General features: G+C 43.2%; 2 protein-coding genes across 3 annotated transcripts; one reads left to right on the top strand and one right to left on the bottom strand.

The window, feature by feature from the left end:
• Positions 1 to 1,823: 1,823 nt before the first annotated feature.
• On the top strand, positions 1,824 to 6,272 carry csrnp3 (cysteine-serine-rich nuclear protein 3; the record flags this gene model as incomplete). Its single annotated transcript, XM_079169754.1, has 4 exons — positions 1,824 to 1,986; positions 4,201 to 4,460; positions 4,641 to 4,937; positions 5,139 to 6,272. The coding sequence occupies 4 exons, from the start codon at positions 1,824 to 1,826 to the stop codon at positions 6,270 to 6,272; spliced, it is 1,854 nt and encodes a 617-aa protein (XP_079025880.1).
• A 1,989-nt stretch (positions 6,273 to 8,261) lies between these two features.
• galnt3 (UDP-N-acetyl-alpha-D-galactosamine:polypeptide N-acetylgalactosaminyltransferase 3 (GalNAc-T3)) lies at positions 8,262 to 16,485 on the bottom strand. Of its 2 annotated transcripts, XM_079170842.1 has the most exons (11): positions 15,451 to 16,485; positions 14,627 to 15,166; positions 13,677 to 13,849; positions 12,953 to 13,102; positions 12,503 to 12,737; positions 12,303 to 12,420; positions 11,982 to 12,182; positions 10,426 to 10,557; positions 10,090 to 10,191; positions 9,845 to 9,997; positions 8,262 to 9,757 (listed from the first exon to the last, which is right to left on the bottom strand). In XM_079170842.1, exons 2-11 carry the CDS (start codon positions 15,121 to 15,123, stop codon positions 9,644 to 9,646), a joined length of 1,875 nt encoding a protein of 624 aa, XP_079026968.1. In that variant the 5' UTR covers positions 15,124 to 15,166; positions 15,451 to 16,485; the 3' UTR covers positions 8,262 to 9,643. The 2 variants fall into 2 exon arrangements, with proteins under 2 accessions (XP_079026968.1, XP_079026969.1); XM_079170843.1 differs by lacking the exon at positions 15,451 to 16,485 and having other exon boundaries at positions 14,627 to 15,400.
• Between the last annotated feature and the right edge of the window lie 72 nt (positions 16,486 to 16,557).

Here is a 16,557-nt window from a genome sequence, read left to right on the forward strand (position 1 = left end):
TGAGGCTACCCTGACTGCCCCCTCTCTCCTCCACTTTCTCCCAGACGCAGGATGCCTCACATTCCTTAGTTGAAGGTAGAATTGTTTACTCTGGAGGTCCTCCAAATGCTGGCGGTGCCATGTCACTGCGCTGAACAAGCACAGCCTCCTGGGGAACAATGACCCTCTTGCTGGCAGCGCTAGTCCTCTCTGGTTTGCACCTCTTTCTCTCAGGCAGCATTTGCATCTGTAATGACTCGATAGCAGAGCCCAGATGAAACACTGTGGCTGTCTGTGAATGGAACTCCCCCACAAGCTGCTCTGGCAGATAGACAGAGTGGGACTGGGTGAAGATGCATGCTGCATTTACTGATTCCAGTTTCCAAGAGAGAAAGCAGTGAGGGGGAAGCTGCCAGTCATAGCAATCCTCGCTGTGCTCCAGCAGCACTGTTGTGTTAGTGGGTTTATTTTAAAATGCGAGATGACGTTCCAGCTGCTGCTAATAAAAAAAGAAACATAGGGCTCTTCAACTAAATACATTAAAGCACTGCAATTTCGGCAATGTCTCATATTATATGGGATTAAATGCGCCCTGCAATATTACAGTCATTACACATCGACAAATAAATATATTTGTCGGGGAAAAGCAGTTATCAAAATAATATATTTTTTGACAGTTACAACGCAGTAGTTCCAGTGTAAGTGAGATTGGTTTTAGTGTAGTTGACTAATGAGTTTGGTCTAATTGCATCATCAGTCAGAGGGAGTTAATGGCCCCTCTCAATTGACATTAAAGTAGTTTGTAACACTTCTGTTTCAACAGCCTCTGTATGAAGTGCTGCCACAAACATTTAGCTGCACCTACACAGCTATAAAAAATAGATTTATTCATTTATTTTTCAGAGACTGGGCATAACAGTGCTGTCCCTGATTTAACAGCATACTGTTACAGATAGTATTATCATGGCACTATTTAATGATAGCTATCACTGAGAGCTCTGTAGCCGGGATAATATCCTTTGGTCCATTTCTGCTATTATTATTTTGTAATTCTTGACTTTGTTTTTCCCTGCTCTGCGGTGATTGTCGATGCATTCACCTGAGGCCTCTTTTTTTCAGTAGGGAGCATCTGACCTAACAGAAGCTCATTACAGATGTACAGGATGTCACTCATTATCCTGTCAACAACAGCTTCACCAATTCCCTCTCTAGCACTGCATGATATAAGATAAAAGTACACGTCACTTTGTGTTGTGCAGATTGTTGCCACAGTTCAATAGCTACACAATGCACACCAGCAAGTGTATGCACCTGTATGAATGCACATAAACGTCACACTAATACCACAGATGCATGTTGGAATTTGTTGCATTGGCTTTTAGAAAAAGCTGCAGATGTTTTTTCTCCCCCCCTGTAAGATGCAGTGTAATACATTTTAAGCCTGTGGACATTTCTTTTCTTTTACAGTATCAGCAATTAATTTTACCGTGGTCCAGTATCTTTTTTTCTCCAACCTCTCAATCAAAGACAGTGGAGTGAACTTCCTGTAAGGCAGATGTTGTATGTAATTAGCAGCTTTCTCCTTCCATCTCAGCTCCTTTGTGCCAATGTGATCATTTGCCTAGGGAACGCCTCGGAGCTGGGATAGTGGCAGGAGAGATTTTGTGTGTGTGTGTGTGTGTGTGTGTGTAGGTGTGTGTGTGTGTGTGTGTGTGTGTGTGTAGGGAGGAGGAAGGGGGAGTCAGGGTCTCATTGCTAATTGAGTGTGTTGAGGATTATGAAGGCCCTTAACTGGATATTAAATAATGTGTGGCCCCTCTGCTGTCTTTCGGTTTCAGGTGCAGATGCAGCGGGCCATGAGTGGAATACTGAAGAGGAAATTTGAGGAGGTGGAAGCCTCCTCCTCCCCGTGCTCTTCCTTGCGGGAGTCTGATGATGAGGTCTCCTGCAGTGAGAGTGGGGATAGCAGTGACAGTGTCAACCCCTCTGCCTCAGGCCCTTTTACCCGTGAGTGACTGTGTTTTTCTAAATTCATACGTTGAGCTCAGTGTGGCTATTGAGAGTAAGGTTAATGTTGTCATTTCATCTCAAGGGGAAAACATGCTAAAGCACTGAAAGGGGATTTTAATCAAGAAAGGAATAACACTCAGACACACCCTGATTTTGTAGCTCACAATCAATGCAGGATGCAGGTCAAGACAAAACAAATCTGCATGTCTGTAGATAAGGGAGTGTAATATGAATTTACTGTCATAGCGGAGTAGAGGAGAGGATAGGAGGCTGAGTGATGCTAAGAGTGCAGTGCTGTAATAAAGGGGAGGGATGCACAGACAGCCTCCCTCATTAGGAAACAGCATCAGCTGCTGATGCTGTCTCAAGCTGTGTGTGTGCAACACCGATGGTAATGTACATATAAATGCGCCGCTCTCTAAGAACACTATCATTTTCATTATGGATAGATCTGCCGATTATTTTCTTTTGATTAGTTAATTGTTTGGTCTATAAAATGTTGTGGAGAAAAATGCCTCTCACTATTTCCTGAGGCCTAAAGTGACAACTTCAAATGTCAAACAATTAAAACAGAGAAGACCAGCAAATATTACGTCACATCAAATAGGTTGAGACCACCAATTGCACTTTGAAAAAGGACTCTGTCTGTCGATCGACGAACTGTTTTAGCTGCAGCAACAATTATATTACAATACAATATTAACAAGAGCTAAACAGCTGCAGATCTGCAATGCTTGTTTTGGTTTGCTAAGATAAGTTCACAGCTAAGATTATGGGAAGCTCACCAGTTCCAAAAGTGGTTTGCTACTGAGAGAGTATGCAGTTATTTCTGGCTTGAATTGACTTTGTATTAAAGAATGCAGTCCTACTGTAAGCGAAGATAAATCAACCACAAATAGACATGTCTCCTCTGCATGTTCAAAAGGATAAAGACGACATCACTAATAAGTAACGCAGTCTACATGTACATCTTAATATCTAAGAGATGAGACGGCATGTGAGTGTAATAGATAATACAGTTGTAGTGTATTCATCCTTTTGGGGGGATTTTGAAAGCATCCAGCTTAATAATGCAATTATTAAAGAACAAAAGAAAAGAGTCATGTTTGGACAGCATGTGTGTGTATGTGCACAAATACTTACATTTCACTTTTTTTTAAACCTTTAATTAAGAGCAAAGTAGACACTAAATTCTCGATTTTTATGATGCCCAATTATTATTTTTTTTTTTAAATCTTTGTAAATGACATGGGTGACAGGGGCCCTGTAGCGAGACATAAGTAGGGTGCTGCAACCCTAGAGGCTGAGCTTGGCCTCTGTGTCAGCTGCAGCTGCTGGTAGCTGGAGAGAAGGTCAGCTGGCAGCAAAAAGGGAGCTGTGCTCCTGGGAAGACTTCACTCCTGTGAAGTGACATGGACACGTATACAGTGATTGACTGTCATTGCATCAAGATGAAAGGATTGAATCCTAAGTGGTTTTACATCCCCATGCTGTTGTGTTAGAGAGAGGAGGAAAAACATCTGTGTTGTTGTGTTGTACTAGAGAGTAAAGGAACATTATAATACCTTTAAACATACCTGTGAGTTGTTGATTTCTTTCCCCATCAGTTAATATAGACATCAGGGCAAAAAATCTAATTATAAAGACCTTAATTAACATCGGCTCTGTGTTTTTACACCTAAAACATGCTGATAGCTGTTTGCATTTTTCTTTGTAGATAGTAAGGGGGGTGGGGAGGGGGGCTGTTGGAACCAGATGGTTTCTATTTGTCCTGTCTGTCTGATATGGGGTGAACGCTGGGAACACTGCCTCTGTGAACCAGCACTCTTCATCTCTGGGCCAGGCAGGGGATTATTTATGCTCCATCATTGGCCCCCCTCTCTGCCTCTCCCTCTTGTAGAGCTCTCCTTAAAAAGACACACTGAGGACTCGCATGCCAAGCGGAAGCTTGTGGATCTGATGAAATCCTTCCCTACAAAGCTGCACTAAGATACATAGAAGCTTGCTGTAATGGCAAGAAAGAACACCTCATATTTAAGGACAAAACTCTCAGCATGTCTGTTCTGCTGCAGCATGAAAGAATGATAAAACATAAAAGATACATTGGTTTGCAGGGATTAATGCACATTGGATTAATGAATTGTCAGAAACAGTTTACAACCAAGATGAAAAGTGCCACTTTTTTTAACAATTAAGCGTCTTCCTTTGCAGCTGACTCAATATTGAAGAGAGAGAAGCGCCTGCGGACGAGGAGGGTGCATTTTGAGAATGTGACCGTGTACTACTTCAGCCGGCGGCAGGGCTTCACCAGTGTGCCCAGCCAGGGAGGGAGCACGCTGGGCATGTCCAACAGGCATAGCTGGATCAGGCAGTACTCCCTCGGGGAGTTTGCCGTGGAGCAGGAGAGGATCCACAGAGACATGCTCAGAGATCACCTGAAGGAGGAGAAACTCAATTCAATCAAACTCAAGGTAAATGCTTGGTAATCTTTATCAGAGCAGTATTGACAACGATTTCTGTATAAGGGATTTCATAAGCACAGAAGATATCAGTCTCAAATATGTGAGTGAATTTGAAAGGAATCTGGGTCACTTTGTTTTTGTTCTCTCACTTTTATAAAATGGCTTGGATCTGATTCCGCTTGATTTCAGCTGACTAAGAATGGCACAGTGGAGTCTGAAGAGGCCAACACGCTCACGGCAGAGGACATCTCTGACGACGACATTGATCTGGACAACACAGAGGTGGACGAGTACTTCTTCCTGCAGCCACTTACCACCAAAAAGCGCCGAGCGCTGCTGCGCTCTTCTGGGGTAAAGAAGATTGACGTGGAAGAGAAACATGAACTGCGGGCTATCCGGATGTCCAGAGAGGACTGCGGCTGTGATTGCAGAGTCTTCTGTGACCCAGAGACATGTGCCTGCAGCATCGCAGGGATCAAGTGCCAGGTAAATCCCATGACATGCACGTCTTCAGCTTTATCCTTGCCCTTCTGTACATTTAAAGAGAAGGTGCAGGGATCAATGACTGATATAGTATATTCAATAAAGCACATTCATTATTTGATACAATCATGTCATTATCAAGTTACACAGGTCGTCTGTTTAAAAATAAAATGAACAGCACAGTGAACGTTGTGTTTACCTTAGGTGGACCGCATGTCATTTCCATGTGGCTGCACAAAAGAGGGCTGCACCAATTCAACGGGGAGAGTGGAGTTCAATCCCATTCGTGTTCGGACCCATTTCTTGCACACCATAATGAAGCTGGAGCTGGAGAAGAGCCGTGAGCAGCAGCAGGCGTCTCCCATCAACGGTTACCACAGCGAAACTAACGACCTGGGAGGCGGAAACTCTCTCGTTCAGTCCCAGCACAGGTTGGAGTACTCTCTGTCAGACGCCGTTCCACAGGCGGCCAGCATGCACCTGCAGGCTGCGGAGGAGATGGAGGAGCCGCTGGACGACGAGGAGGAGGATGAAGAAGACGAGGAGGAGGAGGAGGAGGAGGAGGAGGAGGAGAACGACGACGACGATGAGGACGAGGAGGATAGTAGCAGTGTTTGCAGTGTCTTGTCTGACTCCAGCACCCAAAGCTTAGCCAACAGCGACTCTGAGGATGACGATGATGAAGATGAGGAGAAGTCAAAGAACTTTCAGGGTGACATGACGACCCCGTCAGTGTCCCACACTGACGTCGTCCCCTTGTCCTCTGTGCTGTGTTACAGCAATGACTCTGTGGCTCATGACAACCACGTAAACGGAAACGCTTATTTAATGAACTCCTCTTCAGCTGAGTACTATCAGCTGGGGAGCTCCAGTGCCGTCTCTAACGGCCAAACCAGCCGACCCACTGAACCCTTCGGGGAAGCCTTAGCATTCCAAGATCCAGTCGCCGCGACCAACGGCAACGCGGCCCAAGGACCATTCAACATGCCTGCCGAGCAGTACACAGACTACTCTAATCAGACTGAGGAACAATACACAGCTAATCACCATTTCACGCTGACCAACGGCGCTCCTGCCGCCCCCTTGACCTGCTACACGTCTGATCAGGAGAAGAAGGTGCTGTCCAAAGCAGCTATTGCGGAGCAGCCGGACACCCAAAAGCAGACACAGTTTAAAAACTACTTGAACAATAGCACACAGGGTTCATACAGCACTTCGTGTATGACAGCTGAACAGCAAGAGTCCGGTGTCAACGGCCATTCTGACCTGAGCTTACTAGGAAACAACACTAACAACCTCCCTTTACCAGACCATTGCCCTGAGGTCACAGCCATTTAGTGGGCCTCCCCTTTTGAAGTGTTCTTTCATCATTACGTCGTCACTTCAGCCTGGCCAAGTGGTATTTTAAGGGAGCATAATCATGGCCTTTTTTTTTGCATTATCTGACCTGAGCAATTTACAGCACCGGAGTAAATTTTCATCTGTATCTATAAAGCCATAGGGTCATGATGGAAATGTTTTCTTTATTTGTTCCTGAGGGTTCCTCCACTCCAGTGTGTGCTGAACTGCAAGATGGAACAGATAAAAGAAATCTGTTTTTCAACATCAGTTATGTCATGCTGTGCAATGTATCTTGTAATTGCAGATGTAAAGTTCTAGTTTCAAGCAGATATTGTACTGTAGATGGAGATTTTCTATGTCTACTGTATGTGTCAAATGTGCAAAAAGGTTTATTGTCAGTTTATTTATTGTTTCTGAATTATGTGTATACTTACATATTGTAAATGTTTTGATAACAATATGCATGCTGTCTGGGCAATCTCAGTGACATTTAGGAAAAAAAGAATTGCCATTGTTTTATATGAAATGTGTTGTGTACATAATGTACATTTCTCTTCTTCTTTTTGTCACTATTATATGCTTTTCTATGGTTTTGAAAAGCATGAAAATGCCTGAATTCTTATTTGTATGTATGGAATACAATATCAAAAGCATAAAATGTCAAGAAATCAATTCACAGCATTTTGGACTTACGTGTGGGGTCCAGTGGCATGCAGTTAGTTTTAACTGATGAATACTTGAACTGTGGAAAAATATTGCCCCTCGCTTGTTTTATGTCTCCACTGTTCACTCTTAGCATACTATGATTTGCAGGTGCCACTACAAATAGATGAATTATTTGAAGCATTTCATTGATACAGGGATATTAATAAAGTAGCACTTTGACATATCTCCAAAAGTATGAGAAGCTTTTAGAGAAGATCCTCAATAAAGTGGAGTGAGATTTCTTTTAATTGACTGTCATGGCCCTTGAAGCACCATTAGTTTAATAGATAATATGCCACAGCTTTGGTAGTTGTATACGGGGGAAGCAAATGTTCATGGTTGACAATCAAAGCTCATTATCAAACATGATTCATATCAGTAATTAACAGCGACACAAAATGACTCCAATGAGCCATTGATTATGACTTAACAGCCAGATGTGAGGAAAGTGTTTACCAAAAATCTGTGAAAAACTTTTTAAGAGATCTTTATAAAGTCACTGACAAAAAGGAAATTGGAGTGGCCGCTCAACAATTGGGGGTCTGCAATAATTTAGAGAATAGAACTACTGTACTATGTAGCTGAAGTTCTTTACCTTGAGCTCTCTGTTCCTGCATGAATACAGATATTTGTCCCTCTTCCAAGCTTGCAAATATCTGCCCATATTTTATAATCAGAAGGGTCAGTAGCAGAGTTGTGGTGGTTCTGTGTGACTGTCGAGTAGCTAGGACCTCTCATGCTACCTCGTGGTACAAAAGTGTACAGACTGCTTTCAGGCAATCAGTGGCATCAACATAGCCTATAGATTAGATCAATCGTGCCAAAGCATACAGTGTGAGAAGGCTAGATACAATGACCCTGCATCCAGTTAAGAATCCTGTGTTGGCTTTTTGTTTTCCAGTATTTATTATGAATGATATATTGAAATGTGTATTTATTGTGGTTTACTATGAAGTCTGTATTAAGTAAATTGCTTCACTATCTTAAAATTGTCTTTTGTTTCATGCTGGTTGTGATTTGTAAAGCTTCATGTGCCTGATTTATTTATTTATATTTCTTATTCTGTAAAATGCAAACGTTTGCACAAAATGGTACCATTTCAATGTGTTTGGTTTTCCAACTGTCGATAGAGCAAACCTAATTTTCGTTTGTTTCATTTTTAACATGGTTTTGAAATAAATTGGATTAAAATTGCTAGCCAACATTGTACAGTTCAGTGATTTCTTAGTGCAAGGCGCCCTCTGCAGATCACAGGGAGAAATGAGACAAAGTGGCTCCGAGTACTACCCAACTTAATTTATTGACCTAAAAATATGACCTCTTAATACCAAGACAAAAATAGACACTTTCCATCTTCAGCATACACACACATCTTATCCGTTTCTCACCCAGTCTCAAACTTAAAAAGGTATTTACACTGATCCCCAGCCATGTAAACACTAGTGCCTGCACCAGAGATTCATTAGTGGACTACAGTTTAGATGTAGAGGGAGCGTTTCAGACCTTTGATGAACAAATAGAATTCCTTCGGTGCATTCATTTCACATTAAAAGTTCCCCTTGGACAAACACCAGAGAATAAAATTACAGATACAGATTAACAATGCCGCTATTTAAAAGAGAATGATTCATATTAAAAATCAGTCATGACGTCTGACATGTATGTTGTTAGTAACGCACTGACTGTAGGTCAAATACAAATGCATTTCAATCATCAACAATAACCTACATTTCACTTTTGTAATGACCACTTGAAAAAAAAAAAACACCTGAAGTACAAACTATTTGTATGTAATTTGTGTTTAAGGACCAGCTCACTCTCTTTCATAATGAAAGTCCTAAATGGTATTCAAATGATCATTTTTCATGTCTATGTATTAGACTGTATTAGTCATGGCTAAGTGGACCTAATAAACTGGCAACAAGTGTATAGACATCAAATCTTTTTCCTGCAAAAGTTTCCTTTAACCATAGTGTATTGACTCCAATCCTGATTTGAGGACTCTTTTGATCACACTACTGTAGAAACTTCTATTCTGCATCAACAGAAAACTGCAGCAATCCTCCCAAACCACCGCCCCTCCCTCCACCACTCCACCCACCCAGTATAAAATTACATTTAAGGCACTGGATGGTAGCAAATAAGAGGTTTTGCATTATTTAAAAGTCATTTTAAAAAGGGGACAATGCACCCTATATTTCATTTCCAGTCTCTTTGGTGCATAACATTTTGGATTTCTGTCTGTCCAACCCCTTGTTTTATATGTATTTCATCTACAGTATTTTGTTTGTATAATTTTGTTTTAAATTCAATGTAAAATGTATATACCTAATACTGCACGTGTTGTTTGCGAAGACTTGGAGTAGTGAATACATCTCAAACACAAAAGAGGCACTTGTTCCAGATAGCTCAGTTGACGGTCTGATTGGGAGCATTAGTTCAATGCTTCCTTCCAGCAGTGGCACACTGTGGTTTCTCCCAAAGTCCACATTTCCCGGCAGCAGCAGCAGCAGCAGCAGCTCAGTTCTTCTATGTATAAAAATAAATTAAAACTAACTGTAATTAATCTAACACTGTATGTTAACTGCATACAGTGTAGTATACTCGTGTCCTACTAGGTCTATGCATAGAGTGGCTATTTTGCAAAGTGGTAGTTTGCACACTCAGACGAAGGACCAGAGCTGGAATCTGTCTGAGGAGTTGCAGAGGACCAGAGAGGGGTGCACATGACGGGCACTCAGACACATGTTCCATCCTGGCATGTAGAATAACTGGTTCTATGCGAGGAGAAGAGAAAACTATTACTTTCCTAAAAAGATAACCCAAGCATCTAAAAATCACACATCGGTGCAGAGAAAACTCACCTCCTTCAGTTCCCATTTTTGCTCTGCTCCTACAGATGTGCTCCTGCCTTTATACTGGCAGTCCTCCAGCTTCACAGTCCCCTTCGCCCCGTGCAAACACAGCTCCTTCTGAATGTTGTGTCTAATCTCGTGATGTGTGGAGAACTCAAAATACTACAGCAAAGGAAACAGAAAATGCCATTAACCTCTGCAATTAAAGTGTCAGAGATATCGGTTAGAGATAGAGGGTACATTCTCTGACTGACCTGATTTCCTCCGAGTCCGTGACATGGATAAAGGATCAGCTGTTTCCCACCCTCATTGTTCTCTCCAACATCCAGACACGAGTCTTTGCCGACATTTTTCACCTGCAGAGGAAGAGAAGGGAAGGGGAGAGCAGTGGGAGGAAACCAAATGAAAAACCAACATCCAATGCAAGCTGTTCAAACAACTTCAGTCTCTGGAGTGCTTTCAGTGGTGTCAAATTGGAACTGCTCAGTACCCTCTGGAGATCCCAAGTGGAAACCCACAGTGGCTAGACAGGGCTCTGAGGTTTGGAAAGAGGAGAGCTGGTGGTGAGGTGTGTGTGTGTGAGATCTTACTGAGCCAAAGCGGAGTGGGTTGAGATCAGGCATGAAGGCTTCTGGATAAACGTTCTTCAAATACCACGAGAAGCTCTTGCACTGCAGCCGCTCACGGAGGTCCACGCGTTTGGAGATCCCTCCAAAGGCCCTCTGTTAAAACAATGGCAGGCAGGAGAGCAAAGCAGTTCCTTTACATTGATCGTCAACACAACAACAACAACACACTGCAGGCATGTTGGATGCTAGCAGGGCCAACTACGCTCAATCTAGACTTCAGACATGCTCTTTTTACCGGCTATCACTATTTTGAGATCTCATAAAAAAAATGTCAGATATAGAATAAGATCACTTAGCAAAGGCTGTTTTCCAGATGAATCTGGAAGTGCTGTTTATGCACTGAATAGGTCAATGTTTCTCTAAAGGTTGCCATCCACACAGAGATTAAGATTTATGGAGAGCTCAAAGTCTGAAGACAATGCAAGAGCACAAAAACAAGATTTCAGACCAACAACACAAAGCGCCTACAGCCACAATACTGGTTCTGTAAGGCTGTGCTTGCCATGAGCACTTTCTGAGTTTGGCAAATTGCCATGCTAATATTTGCTAATTAGCACTGAAGTCAAAATACAGTACACCTGACGCTGGTGGGAATGTCATTAGTTTTGCAGTTACTTGATCCTAAAGTTAAGTACGCTGTAGTAAGAATATTTGACCTGAAAAAAAGAATTTACTTTCATCATCGCCCTACTTTCCAACAGTCAATGACTGTGTTCCAGTGCTCTAATGACTCCTTTGTTGAACAAATTAACAACAGACAAGTATTAAACCAGTGTACCGTTAAAAAAAGGAAGCGTAGTGGCACATTTAAAAGGGTTTGCAGGCACCAAATGCTCTTGAATAATGAGAGCACTTACTATAATGAGGAGGATGCTGCTCACACTAGGGCACACTGATAACTAATACAGTGCATTCCTTGAAGCAGTTGAAGACGGCGTGTCTGTTTAAAGCCAGCGGGTGAGGGCTGGCCTGCTCTGTGAGGTACAGGCCTGAGGGAACCATTTATGGCACCTCCGGGACCACATGTTGGGAAACATTGAGAGCCTGAGTCATTTACCAGAGCTGATGTCCTTCAGGCCCATTTTTCTCTGCCATCTGATGATGTGCCTTAGATGGCTACAGTAAAAATCTGATCATTGAACTCTACTTATAAAGACCTGTTTGTTTGTTTTTCGAGAAGACTATCTTTTATACGTCATATTGAGTTTCTTACAAAAAAAAAGGTTTCTACAACAGAAACAAGTACTGTTTTTCTTATGCTGGAAGCAACGCTTTTATCAGGTGAAACTTTTACGCTGCCATCTTGGGCAGGACCCCCTAGCCAAAGAGATTCTAAATCTGATAAATCCTGATAAATAAAAGGTTAAATAAATATAAAAAAATGATCATCAGACTTAATGCTGGTAATTCACAGACTGGAGTTGGATTTGCTCAAAGCTTGTCTTAAGAGGGGAGAGTGTGTGTTTGTGTGTGTGTGTGTGTGTGTGTGTGTGTGTGTGTGTGTGTGTACTACGTACATCCTTTGCTATCTGTGCAGCTTGCTGGTTACGACGGTAAAAGATCTCCTTGTAGTCGTCCATCCAGACCTCAGCCAGTCGAACCTGGTTACGAGCAATTACTTGTGTGCCCTTGGGAAAGGTGTGGGGGCTCTTAGTGCGGAAAACATGACCAACAATAGAGCAAGGGATGATCTCCAGCTGTCCGCCACACTGCCACACCTGCAAGTTAAAAGGGAGACAGCTCAAACAGAAGTATAATAACATGCGGTTGAGACACGCCTTCAAGGCGGCCGTTTGGATAAGGATATTGATTCGACGGGTAAAACGAGATAGACCTACCCTAAATGACATTTCAATATTCTCACCACCCCAGATTAACATTTCTTCATCATAACTTCCAATACGGTAGAAATATTCTTTTGAGATGGAGAAGAGGCCACCAGCAAATGTGGGAGTCCTATGGAAATGATTTCGTAAAGGTTGTCAATGATTTCCAACAACCAACAAGAGTTAAAATACACTTAATGTCTTTTGCTTACTTGATGGGGTATGTTTCATCCTTCCTCCTTTGTTTCTCGTGATCTGGTAGGCTCTCCCAGCCGAAGGACAAGGCCCAGTCAAAGTTTCCCCGGTTGTGGTTCTGGCCATATGGGGACGGTTTTGTGAACTCAAAAGTATTGAGATCAATAGTGGTTATATCAGGACTCACTACTGCAGTGTAGTTCTCTGCTATCCTGGCCAGAAGGGGCTCCAGCCATCCATTAAAGCATTCACCTGTTAACACACGCAAATCAGACATTACACCACAATATGTTTCTTGACAACACCAAATGAATGACACATTTTGGAACGTAAAGCCATCACGCCCTTGCAAAGGACTTTAAAAAAAGAGCACACATGAGGCTGCTGAGCTGTGCGTGTGTAAGTCAGGGTGTGGCTGGCAAGCAACTGGTTTTAATCTGCGAGTTACGTCAGGGGTGTTGACTAACAGTGGGCGTCCAGAAAGGTGAGAGTGTCACCGGTGGCCACGGCGGCACCCAGCAACCGGGCGGTGATGAGTCCTTTTCTCTCTCGCTGGCGGACAACTCGAACAATGCTCAGCCGCTTCAAATACTCATCCAGCCCGTCCTTCAACGCATCTGTAAGTACGGCATTTCCATTAGACACAGAGTAAAGCTGGAGATTGAGAAGAACATTGTGAAAAGTATAACATACGAGTGATTCTTGTACACAACAGTCTGATATAGTCACAAGTATTGCTGAATAGACAATATTCACAGCTCTCAGCCTGGAAGGTAAGACTCAAGCTCATTAAAAAAAAGGAGTCTTGATTTCATCTTCAACATGGCTGGCTGTCAGGAGAGCTGCTGTACAGCAGGCCTCTCTGTCTGTGGTCTGCTCCTTACAAATAACTGAGCTTAGTGAGTCAGATTGACTACCTGCCCTGACCAGCGTTTTGTTTCCTTCCTACATCAGAGCCGTTTTAAAACGGTTAACGCAGACTCCTTTCTAAGCACAACCGCTGCTAACTCCTCTTAGGAAAGTATTCACTAGCAGCCCCTCGCTTCCTGTCGTAACCCGGTTCATGGGCCACAGAAGGAGCAGGAGGCTCCTCTCTGAACGTTATGTGGCACACTAAAGAGCTGCCCACCCAACATGCTGCATGAAATCAAAGAGAGCCGAGCGGTCCTGAAGGGCCCTATTGAATTTTACCATCAACACTGGCGTCGTCCACCAGGATGATCTCCTTGAGGAGAATGGCAGGGGAGGTGTGGAGGACACTGTATACCGTCCTTAGCAGGGTGCTCCAACCCTCATTGTGAAACACAATTATAACACTGGTGGTCGGCAGGGCGGGGCATCGCTTGAAGGTTTGCTCAATACATCTGCAGAAAGAAGGAGAAAGAGCACAAAGATATAACTGTCCTGTACAGTTCCTGAGCTGCACAATAGTGTAGTTATTACATCTGCAGACTCTCCCCTGTGGGGTGTCCATTTCAGCCACGACACTGCATGGTTGGCAGCCTTTGAACTACCTGCCATATCAGAGCGGGAGAGACTTTGTAATTCCCCATAAAAAGATAGCCAATACATGGACAGGCTTTATGTCTGTGTCATGTACTGACTATCTCCTGACATGTTCTTGGACTTACATGCACTTGGATGTACTGTAATTTGCCAAACACAACTGTGCTGCTTTCTGAACTGGCCACAGTAACTGGGCAGGGATGCTGAAACAAAGCCCCAGTCAGTACAATCATCTCTGTGGTTTCTGCCGGAGTTTTTCCCCATGTTGCAAAATGCAAACCAGATTAATGTATTTGGGTTAGATCCCATCTATTTTACACTAATCTGTTTGGGTGTTTTTCAGTCTGTGAGTTTAAATTATATCCTGGGCCAGTACATAAATCCATGGAGAAGTAAATAGGGAAAGAGGAGTACTTCTTGTACAGCACCACAGCTGCATACACACCCACTAGGTGGTGCAATTACATGTTGTTACGAAAGAATAATCATTTGGAAAACGAATGAACATTATTTGGTCTACTATGCTCAACAACACAATGATCACCTTGAGCTTTCTTGTAAAAAAAAAAGGTAAACACAAGGTATTTTGCACAGTTTTACCAAAAGTGTAAAGATTGTAAAAAAAATTGGCATACTCTGGTGGTCTCGTGTCTGCGCCGAGGTCTCTGCTCAAGGAGATGCGGTCACTGACATACAGGTTAAAGCAGTGTTTCTCTTCACCCCTCTCCTTCTCCTTCTGCTCCTCAAGGTTCAGTGAGTCTGTGCGGAAAGGTTTCCCAGCTGCTCCAGGAGCACTAGGGTTCTGAGGAGGCCGCTCCAGAGCTGGCCTGAGCTCAGCGGCAGTGTAGTGACCTGACAGACAAGACCCACCATCTGCGCTGTCCGGCTGACGCACTGGGGCTCTGATCTGCATCTTTGGAATCACATCCCTGAAGTTATTGACAGCTCCAATCACCATGCCCAGCATGGCATCCCGCTTCACTGCCATCTCCTTCAGCCACGGGTCCTCCTGTTGGCTTGGGCTCCCAACTTCCCATTGTATGAGGAACACGAACGTGACAAAGACAAGGGCCACTATCACCAGTTTAACTGGGTGCAATCGCCTTCGGAGCACTCTACGGAGAGCTTTCATTCTTCTTCAATGGAGAGCAGGCTGCGATCAGGCTGACATTCAGCTGTAAGCAACACATATATTCAGATGTTGAATGATGATTAACTAGCATTAATGTAACTGTCGAATCTAAGACACTGGGGGTTCAGAAAAATACAACATAATGGTACATTCCTTCCATACATTAACATCTTAATGGCTACTTTAAGATTTTTTATATTTTTGTCTTTGAAATAAAACTAATTAAGTGAGTAGCAGTTCCTGGTAAAGCTAAAAGTCGTCTGCTACCATATACAAATCACACAGTTTAAATCGTCTTCTGTGATCCTTTAGAAAACGACCACTTACCATTCAGTCGCTCAACTACAGACTTCAGTTCGAAAAGACCTTTAAATTGTTGTTGAAAATTTCAACCAATGACATCCTGCTTCGGCTGTAGATCTTCTATCGGCTGCTTGAACTCCACAGAAACTTTTCGCGCAGACAAAAAGAGTTGCTCTGTGTTCTGCTTTCACAGAACTTCCGGCTCGTTGGATCCAGGTGCGCTCCTCTCAGGTAGAGGGAGGAGACGTGCTGGCGCGCTTGCGCAAAGAGAACTTCTGCGTGTCACAATCCATACCTGGAATACATTTGGGAAAACCACGTCACGATATCCCGGTAAATAAATTTAGAGATTGCACTGTTATTCTTGCAGCTTGACAGCCATGTGATAACTGTTAAAAAAAAAAAAAACATGGCAAAATCTCTGCTGATTTAAATACTATCGCAATAAACCTCTAAATAAGTTAAAAGTGGTCTGAACTCACTTTGACTTCAGGGATATTGCAGACTGTGGTCTCCACCGAGTTCCTCAGATTCAATAATGGTGCCATTAATAGGATTTGTTCAACTGGTCATTCACTGGGACAGTTGCTGGGTTACAAATAACGTAGGAACGCGCTGTACCCCCCCACCACGGCCCACCGCATCCAATCAGGTTCTCTGAGAGACCACCACATCTTGCACACAGATTCAATTATGAACGCGAACACAAACTGTATAAACGCACATGGTCCAGCGTGCACTGGTGAAAGTTACGCGTTCTTTCACATGGAAGCGAAACTGCCCGACGTTATAGATTCTTAATTGCATCCGAGCGTCCGTACTGAAAAGTTGGTAAAAGATGACACTCACCAGCGGACTCGGGTTTATCTAATCCGTTAATTCCCCCGGTCCCCCACAGCGGATGGTCTTCATAAAGAGTTGGATGCTTGAGGGAGTAAAGACGCGGATTCCAGCAGCAGGGAGCCTGCTCAGTGCCCAGTTTGAGTTCTTTCTGCCTTTGACTTGCACAGTGACTCCATCTGTAGTGACTGTGTTTCCCGGCACTTCCTATCCACGGCAGGCTTCCACTTTAATATGTCCATTAAAATGTTCACTGTGTGTTCTACTTTTTCTCCAGTCACGCTTTTAAAT

This window comes from Pholis gunnellus (assembly GCF_910591455.1).
Source record: "Pholis gunnellus genome assembly, chromosome: 12".
Classification (NCBI taxonomy): Eukaryota; Metazoa; Chordata; class Actinopteri; order Perciformes; family Pholidae; genus Pholis; species Pholis gunnellus.